This window comes from Glycine max, chromosome 5 (genome assembly GCF_000004515.6).
Source record: "Glycine max cultivar Williams 82 chromosome 5, Glycine_max_v4.0, whole genome shotgun sequence".
NCBI lineage: Eukaryota > Viridiplantae > Streptophyta > Magnoliopsida > Fabales > Fabaceae > Glycine > Glycine max.
This window is the reverse complement of record NC_038241.2, coordinates 39,788,983-39,807,343: the sequence shown is the minus strand read 5'-3', so window position 1 is coordinate 39,807,343 and position 18,361 is coordinate 39,788,983. Positions and strand designations below refer to the sequence as shown.

The 18,361-nt window shown below is 32.9% G+C and overlaps 3 protein-coding genes across 6 annotated transcripts; 1 reads left to right on the top strand and 2 right to left on the bottom strand.

The window, feature by feature from the left end:
• The first annotated feature begins 77 nt into the window (after positions 1 to 77).
• LOC100812014 (uncharacterized) lies at positions 78 to 1,071 on the top strand. Its single transcript, XM_003525294.4, has one exon. It carries the CDS (start codon positions 357 to 359, stop codon positions 996 to 998), a length of 642 nt encoding a protein of 213 aa, XP_003525342.1. The 5' UTR covers positions 78 to 356; the 3' UTR covers positions 999 to 1,071.
• A 3,020-nt stretch (positions 1,072 to 4,091) lies between these two features.
• On the bottom strand, positions 4,092 to 6,712 carry LOC100811139 (GDSL esterase/lipase At4g10955). 4 transcript variants are annotated; one of them, XM_006580459.3, is made up of 3 exons: positions 6,411 to 6,579; positions 6,096 to 6,233; positions 4,092 to 5,273 (listed from the first exon to the last, which is right to left on the bottom strand). In XM_006580459.3, exons 2-3 carry the CDS (start codon positions 6,155 to 6,157, stop codon positions 4,304 to 4,306), a joined length of 1,032 nt encoding a protein of 343 aa, XP_006580522.1. In that variant the 5' UTR covers positions 6,158 to 6,233; positions 6,411 to 6,579; the 3' UTR covers positions 4,092 to 4,303. The 4 variants fall into 4 exon arrangements, with proteins under 4 accessions (XP_006580522.1, XP_014631326.1, XP_006580523.1 ...); XM_014775840.2 differs by having other exon boundaries at positions 6,343 to 6,574; XM_006580460.3 differs by having other exon boundaries at positions 6,096 to 6,223; positions 6,411 to 6,572.
• A 1,501-nt stretch (positions 6,713 to 8,213) lies between these two features.
• Positions 8,214 to 14,631, bottom strand: LOC547855 (SDL12A). The gene is made up of 16 exons (NM_001248246.2): positions 14,341 to 14,631; positions 14,192 to 14,255; positions 14,007 to 14,114; positions 13,729 to 13,830; positions 13,533 to 13,583; positions 13,364 to 13,425; positions 12,982 to 13,072; positions 12,475 to 12,539; positions 11,713 to 11,907; positions 11,520 to 11,639; positions 11,165 to 11,235; positions 10,825 to 11,050; positions 10,398 to 10,448; positions 9,242 to 9,470; positions 8,980 to 9,119; positions 8,214 to 8,548 (listed from the first exon to the last, which is right to left on the bottom strand). Exons 1-16 carry the CDS (start codon positions 14,467 to 14,469, stop codon positions 8,420 to 8,422), a joined length of 1,833 nt encoding a protein of 610 aa, NP_001235175.2. The 5' UTR covers positions 14,470 to 14,631; the 3' UTR covers positions 8,214 to 8,419.
• Positions 14,632 to 18,361: the final 3,730 nt, after the last annotated feature.

Sequence of the window (18,361 nt, the reverse complement as noted above, 5' to 3'; positions counted from 1 at the left end):
AGGAAAAAAATGCTACATACTTTACTAATGAGACGTGAGAATATCTAGAGATGAAATTATGTTATGCTATTATATATGTTAGACTCTTGTTTGTTATAAAAATATAAACAACATAATTTTATTTTTAATTCTTTAACTAATATGTAGACATAAGTTAATATTTGTGTACTCTATAAAGTAATAAGAAGGAAAAAAGAAAAGTCTTGTATCATCATATCTTAATTTATTTTCTTAAACCATGTGGGGTTTAGTTTTGGTCTCATCCTTAAATCATGCGCATTCACATCCCCATTCTCATCCGCATCCTGCTCTCAACATAAAACAACACTCTGGCTCTCCCTCCACCGCCCCAGGCCATGGCGGCCGGAGTCTCTGCTCCGCCCCCCGCCCCGCAGGCGCCGAGGCCAAAGCGGCCTCGGCCTCCGTCGGGGCGCACCAACCTAGCCTCCTGCGTGGTGGCCACCATCTTCCTAATCTTCATCATCATCGTTATCCTCATTGTATACTACACCGTCTTCAAACCCCAGGACCCCAAAATCGCCGTCAACGCCGTCCAGCTCCCCTCCTTCTCCGTCGCTAACGGCACCGTCAACTTCACTTTCTCCCAGTACGCCTCCGTTAGAAACCCTAACCGTGCCGCGTTCACCCACTACGACAGCTCCCTCCAGCTCATCTACTCCGGCAGCCAGGTCGGCTTCATGTTCATCCCCGCCGGCGAGATCGACGCTGGCAGGACGCAGTACATGGCAGCCACCTTCTCCGTCCAGTCCTTCCCCCTCTCGGTGCCGCCCAGGATGGGCCCCACATTGGCCAACGGCGACGGAGTGGGCTTCAACTATGGGCTTAGGGTTGAGCCCACTATGGAAATCGAGTCCAAGTTGGAGATGGCGGGGCGTGTCAAAGTGTTGCACTTCTTCACCCATCACGTTTATGCCAAAGCCGGTTGCAGGGTTGCCATTGCCGTAACTGATGGATCTGTCTTAGGTTTTCACTGCTAATTCTTCTTCTTCTTTTTTTTTTTTTTGTAACTCTAGACTTTTTAATAGTAAAAAAGTAAAACTGTAATTGTTACTTGTTAGTCATGTTAAGTAACCAAACCCAAGGCGTCACGATTAAAATTGTAAAGATGATTTTCAATTTTCCTTCTCGAATGCAAAGTTTCGCCATTTTGTTTGTCGAATTGGGAAATTGTGGCGTTTCTAAAAGAATTTTTTTTCTAGTTTAGAACCAGAAAGTTGTAAACTATTCATTTTTATTTTATAGAACAAGCCGAAAGACGAGAGGGGAATAAGACATTTAATTTATAATGCTAATACGTGGATACCATAGGAGAAGAGAGAAAAGTATAAAAAATTGACAAGTGATACAATGTAGTAAAGAAAAGCGAATTAGAAAATGTGTTGATAGTTAGAGGGTAGCAATACTATTTAGAAAGGAATATGGGTTAAGAAATGTGAAGATTATTTATGTATGTATCTTTGCTTTATTGGTATAAGTTAAAGCTTAAGTAAAGGGTCGTAGGGGGAGGCAGCAAGTGGAGGGGAATGATGAGTTTGAAAGGCGGGGAGGGAAACTTTATACTTTTTTGGGAAGTTAATTAATTGTAGGTTAAGCAAAGTTGGATACCATGCTTGATAGTGATACTAATTTGACTATGTCACGGCTTTTGTATTGGTTGTGGGCATTGGAATCAACTGAATCAGATTTGGGTGAGAAAAAGAGGGTTGGGGCAGGCATGGCGTAGGACCGGCTCTATTTAGGGATGTTGATTTCTGTTGTCTGTTTTTCCTCATATGTTGATGGCCATGACATCTTGAAAAACAAAGATAGAAATACAGTAGCACGTCTACTTGTATTGATAATTATGTCGGTCTTTTTCTACTTGATTAATTTATTTGGATGCGACTTTATTGAAACGATGTAGTTTTTTAAATATGATAAGTTGTAATTCTAAATGACAAATTGCAAAAGATAAAGTGTTAACAGTAATATTTATGAATTGTGAAATACTTCCTCCACTCTTTTATATAAGAAATAAATAATTAATAATCAATTTATCACATATAATAAAAATAAGGATTTTACTTGTATGTGAAAATGGCCGTTATAAATAATCTTAGGTGACATTTATACAATTAAATTAATTTGAGAGAATAACAAATTCACATTGTAATTTTAAGATAAATTTTTAAATCATAATTTATATCTAAATATTGTAAAATTGAATTTTTATTGCGACAAACATGTTCTCGCAAGAGTTGTTCACCTATTTTTCCTTTATATCATCTATGAGTGTGACTTAGGTAATAAACTTATTTTCTTTTATATTTAGTAGTATTCTCAAAAAATTACATGCTTGTCAAGATATTGAATTGATGAGTTAATGATTGAACCATAAATCACTAATTCAACCTGTTTGATTTGATATATATGAGAAGAAGAATCAACTTATTTTAAGAAGAATTATTTATTACAACAATTAGATTTATTGACTTTTATCGATTCAATTATATTTATATATTATTAAGATTCTCAGTCAATAAATTATCAAATTATGTATATTTTAATATATTTTAAAAAATTTATGTTATGTCTATTTAAATTTATACAAATCTGATAGTAAATAATATTGAATTAATATAAAATTTTATACGTAAGGATACATTTTTAAATGTAGGGATCCATATGATATTTCCGAACCCCTCTTTCGGGTGGATATAAGGGATCCCGAGCTTATCTTTTCACATGGATTTCTAGCCATTTATTATTATCATCTAATATAGCATTAATGATCATTAGTCCTTATACATTCTTCCAAAGGACTTGTTCATTTTTAAGTAAAATTCATTATTAGTGATGCTTGTACATTTTCCATAACATCAAATTTGACGTGATTTTGTTGCATTACTCCTTGAACTAAATATGGTAGTGTTCTAGGCCCCTCATCGTCCCTGAATAATAATTAAAAAACTTTTCATTCTAAAAGCGAGGTATTTCCACAATTGAATTGTAGAAGTCATGTGAATAGTTTCTTGAAGAATGAGGTTTATTACAATAGTACCCTACATGAAACCTATCTTAAATATAGGGATCCATATGATATTTCTAAGGTTTGTTTCCAGGTGGATACAAGGATTCCGGGCTTATATTTTCATGTTGATTTCTAACGATTTATTATTATCATCTAATTTTAACATAACAATCTTTACTCGTGATACATTCTTCTAAGGACTTGTTCGTTTTTACGAAAAATTCGTCGTTAGTGATGGTGCTCGTACATTCTCCATAACATGAAATTTGATGTACATTTTATAATTACGTTTGTCCATATGTGTGTGTCTTATAAATTGAAACTACTGATACATTTTTTGTATCATTATGATCCAGGGTTATGTTGGCTTGAATATATTCCTTAACATAAATTATACTCAGGCATTTAAATTGTGAGCAGTTTTGTGTTTCACTTATCTTATTTTTGAGGCTGAGGGACCAAAGAGTCGTTGGTGAATACTATGACATGACATCCTTGGTTTTGTTTCTGTTTTGTCTTACCATATGATGCCTAATGTTCGACCGATCCTGTACACCAAGGATCGTGTTCTCTATGAACAATTCGATAATGCTATCCAATTTCTTATAGTCTGATCCCTTTTGTTTAAGGGATTCTGCATACAATCTCCTCCCTTGGTAATCGGAGATGATATAATGAATAACAGAAAAGGTGGAATAATTCATTCTTTTTTTGTGAAAAGTACTCAATTTTTGCAAGGATGTTTAAGAAACAAAATAAAAAAATAACGATAAATAACACCCCATATTTACTGAGATCACAAGCGAACAGTAGCAATTCTTACTGAAAAAGGCTGACATCGAGGTCAATTGAGAATGCCAATCTAGGCCCATCGACTAAAAATTTCCCTGCAGGTATAACTACGTGCTCCTAAGCTTTATCAAACAAAATTTCAGCCAAATACTTTATATACAACATTAATCATTAATGAACAAAGAATAAGCTAATTCGAAGACCAACTGCTGTTTTGATTTTCAACAATAACAATATAGTATCATTTTTTTTTTCTGGTAAATAAAAGTTAAATGCTTTAAGGCCGAGAAGGTTTCCTCAATCCAAAATAGGCCAGAGCTGTAGAAGTCACAACAGCCACTTATCTAACAATTTATACAAAATGACAATTCAATCATTCATAATTTACCTTGATCATTCCTAATGAATTTCATCAGTCTATACAAAAAAACTAGAACCAGCACCCCCCAATGTATCACAATAAATAAATAACTACAGGAACTATTTGTAATTGTAGAGCTTGCGTTCTAGCTGCAAGTCTGGTTTCCACCACTGGTGAATCCCATGGGCTTCTTTGAAATCACGCGAAGGAGTAACATTAACTGTCAGAGAAGCTGAAGGAATGAGGTGAAGGGGTTCAGATTCCTTCCCAAATGCACTCATCAGTAGGCCACCAAGTGAATTTTGAGTTGCTAACCTTTCAATGACGCCTGCTCCAATCTCATCCATTTTTCTTCTATGTTCAAAGTAACCAATATACTCTGAGCAGATATGGTCAGATGGATTCACAAACAAACCTGGGACCCAGGCAGCCAAAGCAGCAAATGGATCAACAGATAAATCCTTCGGCTGCTTGGCTTGCATAGCAATGGTGAGTCCAGCTGTTATCACGCTGCCCGCAATTCGAATCCCATGTTTCACCCTCTCATCCTTAATTCTTTCAATTGGAGCAGATACAAATGGTGGGTTGAAAAGAAAAGATTCGATAAACATGCCATTCTTGGCCATGGTTTTCCCAGTGAGCATTGCCATTGCTGATCCTAGAGAGTGTCCAGCCAACCAAACATTTGAATCACCTACAGTTGCTACTGTGTTTTGAACAGCTTGAATAGCTATTTCAGAGCGGGAAGTTTGATGAAGCCCTTGCTTGATAAAGTGGATATCCAGCTCAATATCACGAGAAACTGAATGTGATTTGGTTAGAGTTCCTCTAAAGGCAATTACATAATGTGGACTTCTATATAAAGTGTCATTATATTGAGATGATGGAGGCCTGAACTCATATATTGCACCAAAGATGGAGGAATCAACATCATCTACTAGGGGACGGAGCAGCTTAAAGTGAAAGAATGTCCACCAAGGTGGTGCAAGAGCATTTTGCCCTTCACGTTTTTCTTGCCTGTCCCTTTCTAGAATGTAAACTCCTTGGACCAAACTAGCAGCAACTGACATTCGATGATATGCATTGTCCCTGAAATAGATGATATACTATTTTGTATAAGCCAAATTCTTCCAATAGGGGGGCAAAAAACACAAATCCTCCTATACAACTATCAGAATTCTAAAGAATTTCCACTATCGAAGCTCTATGCAAAAAGAATGTATTAGGCTTTAGAGAAACGGAGTGCTTGGTAAAAAAAAGTGCAGTCTAAAGAAGAAAAATAGGTCTTGAAGGACACATACATATCCTCTCTCAGAAACAGGATTCGGTGCATTTATGCATTCATGTCAATATTGGACTGTTCAAATTTAGGATGCATATTTAATATTTTTAGTCTGATTTATGAGGAAAAAAAATGCGAATAGTCTAATCTTAATCCAACCATTACAATTAGCTAACTGCGTGAATGTGTTAAATTTCAACCTGCAAAGAATCAAAGTTCACATATTCCCCGATGTCTAGATGAGAACACAAGGGTTATGTTCACATTAAGGTTTTAAAATACGGTCCACAGCCATGATTTCAGTCACAACGGTCAAGGCTTTTGTATTCAACACAACCGCAATTGATGTTTCATCAACTGCATTTATCAGAAGTTTTTGCAGCATCAAGGACCACAACCAAACCGCAATTTAAAACCTTTGGTGTGATATTAGTTTCACCATATTTCCCTGATCATACACCGTTATGTATACAATCACGCAACTGATACTCACATCAGAAATCATACATGGTGAAGAAGAAACAATCTAATCTAAAAGTACACAAATACACCCCCCCCCCCCAACCCCCCCCAAAAAAAAAAAAAAAAAAAAAAAAATTAAAGTGGGAGATTGGTTTGATAGATCTTACCATAAGACATAAGTTAGATGCAAAGGTCCTGAGAGGTCAAAACTTTCTCTCTCAGATTCCATGGCTTCCTTCTAATGGTAACTTGAGAAATTGTGAAAAAGGAGAGAAAATAGATCGGTACTCAGTATCTGTCAGCAGCTGAAAAGCAATTAATTGGCCAGCATAATGATATTCAGTCAAATCAAATAAATGGCATGTTTGACAATATGAGTTTAATTTTGAAGAAGAAAAAGCAATTCAATTTCACATGAATATTATGGTGCATTCCACACTGGAGATTCTATAATTGAAATTTAAAGAAGATTTGAAATTCACATAGCATTTGTAGAAGGACGGATTGGAGGAAGCATATTCGCATCGCAGCAAAGAAAATGGAAATGGAAGTTAACGTTAGAATCACGATGCGAATCCGAGTCCGAGGATCTCCGCTTCAACCGCATCGCAATTTTGTGTTAAATAGTCAGTTCACGTCGTAGGGTCCAGTGATTCTCCTTAAGTTAGATTACATTAATGTTTTTTTGACAGCTAAAATAGTGTAAAAATAGAGAAATGAAAAAAAAAATATTAACTTAAGTTAAAAATAAAGGTACAGAGAAAATGTTATAGTCTCTATTATCAAATAATAATGTTAATTGGTAATGTCATAATAACATTAAGATTCATTGACTTTCCTAGTTGATAAATTGACTGTGTAAAAAGTAACATAAAAAACATTATAAACTTCTAAAAAATCTTATTTACCAAACACTATTAATAAAGTCAAATAAAATTGTACTAACATTTTCTGAAATTTTTTCAGATTGCAACGTAATATCAGTTTTGTATTTCTACAATAACTTTTTTAATTATTTAGAAAATATTAAACTGACTCTTCACACATTTTACTAATTTCATAATTATTTGAAAAATGTTACATCATATATCCCGGTCATTATATATATATATATATATATATATATATATATATATATATATATATATAATATGAAAAAAACTTTCAAACTATGAATGTAATTTACTCTTCTTTTTTTTATTTTATTCTCCTTAATCTTAAGTATGTAGCCTGCCCATAGCTTTGAACTTTCAGGTTGGAAACCAAAGGTTTTGCCAAGAAATCTTTTTAAAAATTGGCTTCAAAGGATCGTGACATCTAGTTGCTTGCTAATACAAACACCAATTCACCGTCAGCGACAAAGGACATAGTTTTCTTCTCTCATGATAGTTTTTCTCATAGCATTTGCCATCGGCAATCCCATCAATTTACCATGTTAACTTCAGATATTTTATCCTTTATTAAAACAATTTAAGCAATCTACAATATATTTAAGTAACAAGCATAAGTTTATTCTAATAATGAATAAGTCAAATAACTTATATTTTTATTTGTACTTAATTTTGCTTCAAATTAAAATATTGATTTAACTTTTTTTAATTAATACGTATAAAATATTAAATATTATTTAAAATCATAATAATTTAAAAACGTCAACAAATATAAAACATTACATAAAGTTGATTTTCAATATTTTCATGTTCAAAGTACTTCTAAATTTTCCTTGCAAAAAATATTTCTAAATATGCTCTTCAAATCCGCTTGAGATTGACGATGATTTTGTTTATCATCACGAAAATTTGATTTTTTCTTTGCAACATGTTCAAATAAAATCGAGGCAAGAACCATTAAATACTTTGTTGGTCAATATGCCATTACTTACTTTCTCGTTCATCTTCAAGCAACTTAAATTACCACAATGATTATTTAATAAGATATTCATTTGTGTAAATAAAAAATAAATATTTATCATTAAATTTTATTATAACATCAAAATTAAAATAGCAAACAATTTTTTAAATAAAATTACATGACATTGATACGCTCATCTATGTGACGTGTGTGAGAGAAGAGTAACGACAAGTAATTGAGTTGAGTTGGGTAATTACTCATAAAATTGTTGGCTCTACAGATATAATAATATAGAGAAAACAAAATTGTTTCGGGCAACAAATGAATCCGAAGCACCATTTGTTTCAAAGAGGAATGGACAGATTATTCATACTGTGATTTGTGAACACATCTGAATCTCAAACAAACAAAAATGGGCAGTGGAGATTTGGAAGGACTGAAAAATGAAAGATATAGGGACACTCAATTATATATAACCCAAAAAATCATTTTTTTTCCTTTTTCAGAATCGTCTCATCTATTCAAGAGGACAATGCAACAGAATAAGATGAGAATGAAAAATGAGTATGAATAAGAAAATAGTGAACAATGATAATGACACTGCTGGCTCTCGTATAAACGTGATTTGACATACATATCTCTACTTAGACCAAGCAACTGCATCTATTTCAGCTTGTGCACTCCGGTATAACTCTAGTCTCTTTGCGAGCGCACTACGTCGTTCCATAATTGCAGGATCCTCATTCAGTAACGAGGACAGACGCTTGATCTGCAAAGAGGATTTATGCAGACAGTCAATACTTAATTTTTTTGGCCCATATCAAAACCAAATATATAAGAGAGAACTTAGTTAATGTGAGCAATAAAAACTATAAATCCAGATTATATAATATAAGTATATATGGATAATTAAGATTAAAAACTAATGGTTACCTTTCTACGTAAAAAAATCATGTGCATTTATCTCATGTCTTGTGAGAACTAATTATTATTAGTAAGAAATAAGAACAATAAACATTTTTTTTGTAATAATAAACATATATTATTTGATCACATGTGAATGATTAAGATTAAAAGATGAATGCACATGACTTTTCAAGGAAGAATAAATATAGATCATTAGATCTTATTTGGATGATCAAAATTAAAAGAAACATATACATAAATGATAAAACTTTGGAAAGGAAGATTTATTCTTACCTCCATTTTGCCTAGCTCGGTAAAAAAGTGATCAAGTAGACTTCGTTTTGCCTCCCGCACTTGACAATAGACGATGGACTTGGGAATTGAATGCCGCAGAGTAGCACAGACCATATTGACATATGACAAAATTGTGGTTCCTGTTTATACAGTGTGAGTGTGAATGTCTGTAGTTCAATGTATTTCGATGGACATACCATATCAAACTATGAGAACAAAGCTGTAGTATAACAAGTTTGAGACTGCAAATGGTAAGACTTACCAATTCGCCTTAGATATGAATCATTATATCTATCAAAAATTGAATGTGTGGGATTGCCACCCTTATCAACATCTTGAGGAAGCTTCCGAAAGAAATCAACAGTCAGATAGCCACACTCCATATCAACTAGCTGCAGTGTTGCTCTTTTGCTTTCATCCCTCATTCTTTCGAGTGAATCAACAGCTGCAGCCCCAACCTCAACCCGGAGACCAGGATACTGCTTCAAGTCCTGTAAAATCAGCCAAACTATGTATTAACTGGGAAAATTGTGAACCCTATAGAACTAAGAATTAATGGAAAGAAAATATTAAAGCCCATGTATATGTAAAGTAAAAGTCAGTAAAATTCCAAACCATCTTAGTTTAATCATAGATAATTACAAAATCATGAAGAGGTCAAAGGTCATCAGTTCCACATTAAAGACTTATCACCATTACTTTGGAAAAGATAGATGCATTAGCATTCACAAAACCAATACAAAATTCGTCTAACAAGGAAAGGCAGGTTCATTGTTATGGAAAAGCTAAAACCATTTGAGAATTGGCAAAGAAAATACTGAGAGTTAGATATTAATGCACAACATCTCCAAGCATACATATCTTAATACTTGATCAAAGAAACCCCCCAAAACAATGCATGTTTTCAGATTCTAAAATTGAAGTTTTATCATATTGCTATACAATCATCTATACTCTATGGTAGTAAATGTTGGATTTTAAATGGACAATATGAAAAAAAAAAAAAGTGGTAGTAGTAGAAATAGTATGCTAACACAATGGCATTGTCTTAAGAAAGACAATGGAAGAAATTATTTAAAGAATCCCATGATGTATCTTTGAAATTTGGTTTTTAAATGAACTAAATGCCATTGTCTGATCCATATAGCCAACCTCACCTATTGGGATAAGGCTGCTATTGTTGTTTTTGTAAATGATATTAAAAACTGCACTTTGTCACTAGAACACTTGTAACAAACATCATTGACTACGAAGTATGAAAACTTATCAAACACAAATACAGCAGCAAGAAAATACAAAAGAAAAACTAAATAAGTACTGCTAGGAACATACCAAAGTTTCACAGTAGCTTTGTGAACACCAAATACAGCATAAAGATATACAATGGGAACATAAAATAAGTACTGCCAGGAACATACCAAAGTCTCACTCATAGCTTTGTGAACCAAGTCCTTTAACAGGGAGTGAACCTGGAAGCAATCAATTCAAAATGACACTTGAATGAGCATGAACAGTGGGATCAGCAAAAGATTGATGTAGAAATACATAATACTTCAAAACATCAATTTTGAAAAATTGACCAATTTACAATTTTTTTACTAGATTGAAGATGAGGATAAGATTTTAGTGATTTTATCTATCCAATAACGAGGCTAAGTTGTAAACTCAGAACTACAAGGAAAAGGAGTGTGCCCTTTAATCAAGTATTTTATTTGACCACATGCTTTCCACCACCACCATCACCAAGACCAGAGATCTCGATAAAACTTTGTGGTACAAATAAATTTCCATTGACGAGTGACTATCAACGGTTAAATTTTGATAATTCGAATATGAATATCATACCGCATCAACAGCTGCCTCAGCAGGGCCCCTAATAGTTATTAGAGAAGATTCAATTAGACGGCGGTATCCTTGTTCTGGAGCTATTAGATGAGGCTGATACCCATCAGCTTCTGTAATAAGTTTCCTTATATTTTCCATTGAAAGCTGCTTATCAAACTGCAACCTTTTTAAAGCAGCAGGGAGCTGATTGTCAAAGACATTATAAATTTTATCACCTCCAGGCCGCCTGTAGGAACATTGCAAATTATTGAAATTAGTTTGAATCCAAAAATGAATGCAGTATGGAGTTAACTTTGAAACAGAGAAATTTCAAACTAGAATACAAAAATGTAACACGTACACGCCATCAAGATGGTCTTTAAATATTTGATCAAATGAGCGGCATATTTCCATGATAGCATACAACTTTCCCTGCATGTGATGGGCAATGTGTCATTAAAAAATTTCACTAAAACACCAAGCTTGAATCCCTCAAAAATAGAATCACACTATCTTCCACCACCACAGCTACCATAAATGAGTTCATCAAAATCAATGGCGATATTGTGGGAATGGATATTCACAGACATGCACAATGACAGAAGTTAAGAAGGAAGGACAAGGCCTTTTGAGCAATGGACTTCTTAAATAACCATGGTTTTTAAAACTGAAAATTAATAGTTAAAAACTGGTTGAGCAAAGGAGAGGAAACTTACCCCAGCATCAGCTGCAACAGGTTTTCCTAAACGAGTTAGTTCAGCTTCAAGTTCGGCAATTGTTTTGTTAATTAGGGATTGAATGCCAGGAATTTTGGACTTGATTACTGTCTCCAAATGCTGAAATATAAAACCAGAGTTACATAATTACAAAAACAGTACATTTTATGATGCTACAATTTTCATTTTATACCTTTGAGAGCATCTTCGCCAGATGTTCAGAACCCATTCTGTTTGCAAGGTGTTTATATTCAGGGGTACTATTAAAGTACTCACGTTCTCTACGCCTAGCAGCAATCATGTCAACATTCTTGTTTATGTCTTGTTGTGATCTATTCACAACACCAATCCAGGGAAACTTTAACCTATATGCTCTTCCTTCCAATATCTGAGCAAGAAAAAATGTTATACACATCAGTATTCATCATGTATTTAATTTTTTTTCCTTCTTAGAATGAAATATCAGCCTTACTGCCTATTCATTGGGGTTGTCATAAATTTGAGAGGTGACTGAGGATTAATGAAACTATGCTCAATTATACAGTAGAAAGAATATTTTAACATGAAAAATCAGAGCCTTGTAGACACTTCATCCAACTCCTAATCAAATATGACACAATGACTAGAGTCCATTGAAATAAAATAATTCTGTTAAAATAACACACATGAATTCAGTTTCAATTGAAATCAAGCTCATATTGCCAATTAAGGAAAAAGCTCACAGTCAATTTGGGTGACTGATTGTTCCAATAAATGAAGATCAATCTCGGGAAACAGGGGAAACCAGTAGAGCAGCATTCAGGAGGGAGGTATCAAAATCTAATTTTTCATATTCCATAGATAATAACAGTAGAAATATAAAAGATCTTCATGTGCCTTTCCATATTGTTGAGCATCTTTGATCTTACAATGAATTATCACCATGCCATTTGTATTGGAATTATGTTTGACTTACATCAACAGCATCAGTACCCTTGTCCATAAGATCAATCTTTGTCAAAACTCCAATGGTCCTATCCCCTAAAAATTTGAAATCAATAAACCAAGAATTAGAACACCAACAAATTACTGCCTTTAAGCTGTTCACTTCAACTAAACATTTTCAATAAACCAGCAATGTAAACAATTAGAATCAAGATGAGAATTTGGCTCCTCTATAGTTAAGGTGGCTCTGCCAAAGCAAGGCGGCTCACTTCAAAGGATAATGTGTAGTTATAACTTTTGATTTTCTTAATTGATAATGTGATAAATATATGCATATGTATAACAAACTATTAAATTTTTAAAAATTCAAAAAGCTAATTTTCTAAAGTGCACCCCTCACTTTAGAGGAGCTAAATCCTCATGGTGAAACTTACATTGTAAATATATAACACGCTGAATCCCAGTAAAGAATGAAAAACTTCATTAAGTGCATGCAACATGAACAGTATTCAAAGATGATAGAAAAGATTAAAATTACCAGTAGGGTCCACTTCACGGGAAATTTTAATTGCATCGGATGTCGCAAGATCTTGATTGGCTGGTGAAATAGCCAAAATTATACAGTTCGGCTGCACATTAATCTCAAATTCAGCACAAGCACATTTTCTTACATGGAAATTTTTTTTTTCAAAAATGTCTACTCTATGTTTTTGCACAATCAAAAGGTCAGAAAAAATATAAACTAGGTTTTTACACAATCAGCGAGCTTTCTAAGTTAAATTTCCAGATATGCATTATGTTTGTAAAAATAAAAATAAAAATTGTTACAGGGAGGTAAATATCTATATGCTCGCTTGTAAATTTTGTTCCTTAGATGTACTATTTCCAATTACAAGCTAGAGCATTCAAACGAACCCTACCTTCTCAATGTAGGAGCGAACCATATCCTCAATGTCTTTCACAATACTATCCGGTTGACCCTCTATTTTTTTGCAAAAACATCCGTTAGTATCTCATGCATCATAAAATTTTAAGAACTCTCACCATCTGTAACCATGGACAACAGAGACATGTCAATTAGTTGCTTACCTACAGCTACTTTCGTAAGGCCGGGAAGATCAATGAGCGTCAAGTTAACAACTGCAAAAATCCAAGGGGTCACCCCGAAGTCAAACAAACAGACGTTACAGATCGCAAGATAATGCTACTAATCATTGTTCCTGACAGATCAGATCTAAGATAAAAATGTAGGACGATAATATAGAAAAACGAATTTCAAACGCACCATTAGGAGAGTATATACTAAGATGAATGGGAACACTCGAAATTTGTTTGGTTCGTCCTGTCTCTCTATCAGTTTCGTCCTGAATCTCCTTCCTCACAGCAACTACACAAATTAGAGATTATCACTAACAGCCATACATAGGAATAAGCATTCAAATCAAGCTTGGAGAGAGGCATATACATATACATAAACAATAATACAACCATTTATATACCTATTTATTTAAAACAATAATAATAAATAAACAAGAGGCTGAGACAGAGAGAATAGAAAACTACCAAAATCGGTGAACCTCTTCCTCGGGAGGTGGAGGAACTCTGCGTACTCCCTGCTTCCCTCGTCAATCTTGTGAAGCTGCAACACGAGAGGTCGTCGCGTAACAATGCCTGCAAAACGATTCGCACGCGTAAGTTTCAAATCACAAGCATCGATTTAAGGCAAACAGAGAGAGAGCGACGATGACCTGATCCACGAGGTAAGAAATCTTTGCCGACAACGCTCTCCAAGACGGAGGACTTTCCTGAGCTCTGACAGTGAGACAAACACGATTCGATATGAATCGTTATGAGATGAAAAGAGAAGAGAGTAAGAGAGAGGGATCGGAGGTGAGACCTGGCCTCCGACGACGGCGATGGCGGGAAGAGAGTCCCATAGTGTGGGGAGTGCACTGTTTTCTCCGTGGTCGCCTAAGGCGGTGCAAGCTCTCTGGATTTTGTTGACCAAAGAGATTAGGTTCTCCATTTGGATTTCTGAGATCTATTGGCTGGATCGGGTTCAGATGTAGATCGCCGGTGACGGTGACGGAGAGAAGAGAGAGCTAAAGCGTTGTTGGTGTCTGTGGAACTTGGTTTGAAAAGGGACGTGATGCCAATTGCCAACGGGATACTCGCTTTTACGACGGTCTTTTAATATACCAATGGAAATGGATTTTACTGATTCCACCGCTATATTCTCGCTTCCGCTCTCCTCTCTCTAATGGAATTTACTTTTTTTTTTATTGTGCTTAATTATTAATTTTAAATTTTAAATAATTCAATTCCATTCTTAAATTTTCAAGAGATTCTTTTTATTTTTTAAATTCTTAAAAATTTAAGAATATTAATTTATTTATATAAATTTAAAAATTAAATTGATTCTCAAATTAAATATTTAAAAAAAAATTAGACTAAATTGAACCATTAAAATAATCTAAACAACAAATTGATAATTAAGTCTTAAATTGATTTATGTAACTACAGTTGTTAAAAATAAAACCCAAATACTTTCGTTTTTAAATATTATAAAAATAATAAATAAATAAGTGAATAAAAACAACTTAAGTATTGAGGAAAAAAATGTCAGAAGATTAGTTTACGATTCTTATGTCGACAATAAACAGAAAATTAAAAAGTATAAGTGAGACAACTACTTGTATAAGAAAACGAGAAACTAAATTTAAATTATACAATCTATAACATTACACCTAGGTGGGAACTTTCATTACCGATTCTGACCTTTTTCTCTTGATGGGCTTTTTGTTGGTCTTGCGAGCTCGTGCTCTTTTTGGTGGGCTATTTAACCATAACAACAATTTTTTTTAAAAAAAAAAACTCATGTTACTTTATCTTTAAATTTTATTATTTTATGATTTAATTCAATAACCATAATTTACTCTTTCTCATCTTCTTGTAATAGTTATGTTATTTGTACAACAATTTATAGCATAATATATTTTTTCTCTTTATTACATCATTAATCATATTCTCTTTCTCCTATCTTTCACTATTTCCTTCTTTTTTTGTTGTTGTACAACCATTTTTTCTCTTCTCATGATAAAAGTCTTTTTCTGTGCTTGATTTCTCTCTCTCTCTCTCTCTATATATAAGAAGCATATATCAAGTGAAAAGAAATATTTATATGAAAGAGTGAAATGAGTAAATTAAATTTGTATAATATGCATAAATTATTAGAATTAAAATTTATTTAATGATGATGTGACAACTTAAAAAAGTTACACAACTTTATCTTTTAATTTTAATAATTCATAATTTAATTTAAGTTTAATAATTCATTTGATTTCATAGTTATACAAACTTTATTTTTTAATCAATTTACTTAAAATTATCCATTTTAATCCTTATTCATACTAGTTATAATTTCATGTAATCCGTATTAGTTTGGGGATATTAAATAAAAGAGATTAAAAATGATACGTATATGACTAAAGAGATTAAAATGCTATATAACTATATATAAGGACTCAAATGGATAGTTTTAAATTATAGGGAGTAAAATATAAAATCTATGTAACTATAAGTATTAAATGACTAATTTAACCCTTAATTTAATAGTCATAATTTACTCTTCTTATTCTCCTATAATAGAGTTTTCTCACTTTACATGCCTTATATATTTGATGTATGATGTATTAGGTAAGAAGCATAATTTTAAACCACACAATTATATATAAATGCTTAAGATCAAAAAATAATTTAATAATCATATCACTCATCAAAGAAGTCACATAACTACTAAGAAAATTTTAGCTTAATCAATTGAACATGTGTGTTAATTTTTGTAAATTCTTTAATACTTATCTTCAATTTTTAATAATAAGGAGAGGTCGCATAAGTTTAAAGTTATGGTGTTGAATCTTAAATTAGTAAAATATTTATAAATCCCATTAAAATGTACATGAATATGTGGTAAGCATGCAATAATATTCATTGAGATGAAATGGTAAGGAATTAAAGTATACATTCATATCGTTTAAAAATCAATATAGATAGATTAGAAAATAAGGGAAATATATTCTTCATATTTTCATTTAATAAAAATAATTTTAATGCTTTTTTATAAATTATAATTTTGGTTCCCTTTTTTGTGATTTTAGTTTTCACGTTTTAGAAAATCTGCAATTTTAGTTTAATCTGAACTTTACATATATTTTTTTATTTTAATTAATGAAATTACTTTTTTTTTATGTCACTTTAAAAAAATATTAGTTCTAAATCCAATTGGAAAAAAAATAAAAGTTAGTTATGAATTCTGCTATGTTAGTTATTACAGTAAGGTGATGGAATCGTGAACTTTACATATATTGTTTTATTTTAATTAATGAAATTACTTTTTTTATGTCACTTAAAAAAAATATTAGTTCTAAATCCAATTGGAAAAAAATAAAAGTTAGTTATGAATTCTGCTATGTTAGTTATTACAGTAAGGTGATGGATTAGCCTGGGTATACTTTTTTTTTTAAAATATAGAAAAACTATGGATATACATTAACCCAATGAATATTATAGCGTATAATTTATCCCTATTCCTTCTCTCATTTATTAATTACTGCTTATATATCTTTATGGTATCAGAACTTGAATGATCAAGCATAACTCTGCCTAGCTAGTATCTTATCTATTACATCCTAAACCTCAAATTAGACGAGGAAGGGTGTGTTCGTTTTAGTATTAACAAGTCTCAAACGCTAGCTGAATCCAATGTCACAAGATTCTTGGATTGATCTAAGCATGCATAAAAACGTGTGCTGACTGCAAACAAACACACATGAAAACTATCTTACGTGGAGATAATAGGCTGTTGCAACAATCAAGGGTTATCAGCTGCATAAGCTTATATCAGAAAATTGAGGCCAAAAAGGTTATTGAATGAAGAACATGAACTAACTAGACAGCAAAAGCTAGAGTACCTAAACTGGGAGCAGCAGGACAAACAATTAGTGTCTTTGGCTTCTAGCATCAATGGCACCGAGTCTTCACACAAAAGAATGGTTGGAAGATACTTCAAACTTAACCTTTTAGACCAAAGCCAAAATCAAACAACTAAAACTGAAACTAAGTGTCTAATAGATAGGAGCAATATAATGAATGACTATAGTTTTGAAACATAATCATAGTAACACGAATGGGTAAGAAAAACTATCTGTTTTTGAAACAAAATTGACTATAATGACTTAGTATCGTCTTAGTCTAATTTAAATCTCCAAATTGATAGTAACACGAATGGGTAACAAAAGCTATGGTTTGGAAACATAATCATATTGACTAGTCTCAGCATAGTCAAATATCAATCATATTAATTAGTCTAACTATGGTTTCGAAACATGATCTTATTGACTTAGTTTCATTCAGCTTAGTCTAATTTCAATCCAAATTCCAAAGCGCGTTGCATAATTTCTCCATGACTCATTCTTCGCATCACTTTCCAAGATGCCGTGATGTAAAACTTCAAGTTGCACCCTCCTTAGTATGTGCTTTACAGGATTAAATAAAGTAGAAGGGCTTGTCTCTAATGGACAGTGTTCACCTTCTTGAACGGATCACAAGCTGTAGAGGTGGCCAAGGTGTCCATTCAGCTCACAGTTGAAACACCAATAAAGCCCTCAATCCATATATGCATATTGACCCTTTCAACAATGATAATATAGTCTTTTTAACTTCAGTATGTAGATGTACACAAAAGAGAAACATCTAATTTGACAATCAATCACTTGAAGCTTGACTAAATATAGATTCCTAGTCGTGACTAAATTTCCTCATTGGCTAATAAAATTTCCAAGGTAACTAACACCTTTTACTATTATTTTCTTTGCATGCCCCGGTTGGCACTTCAAACTTTTCTAGACCAAACCAAATTA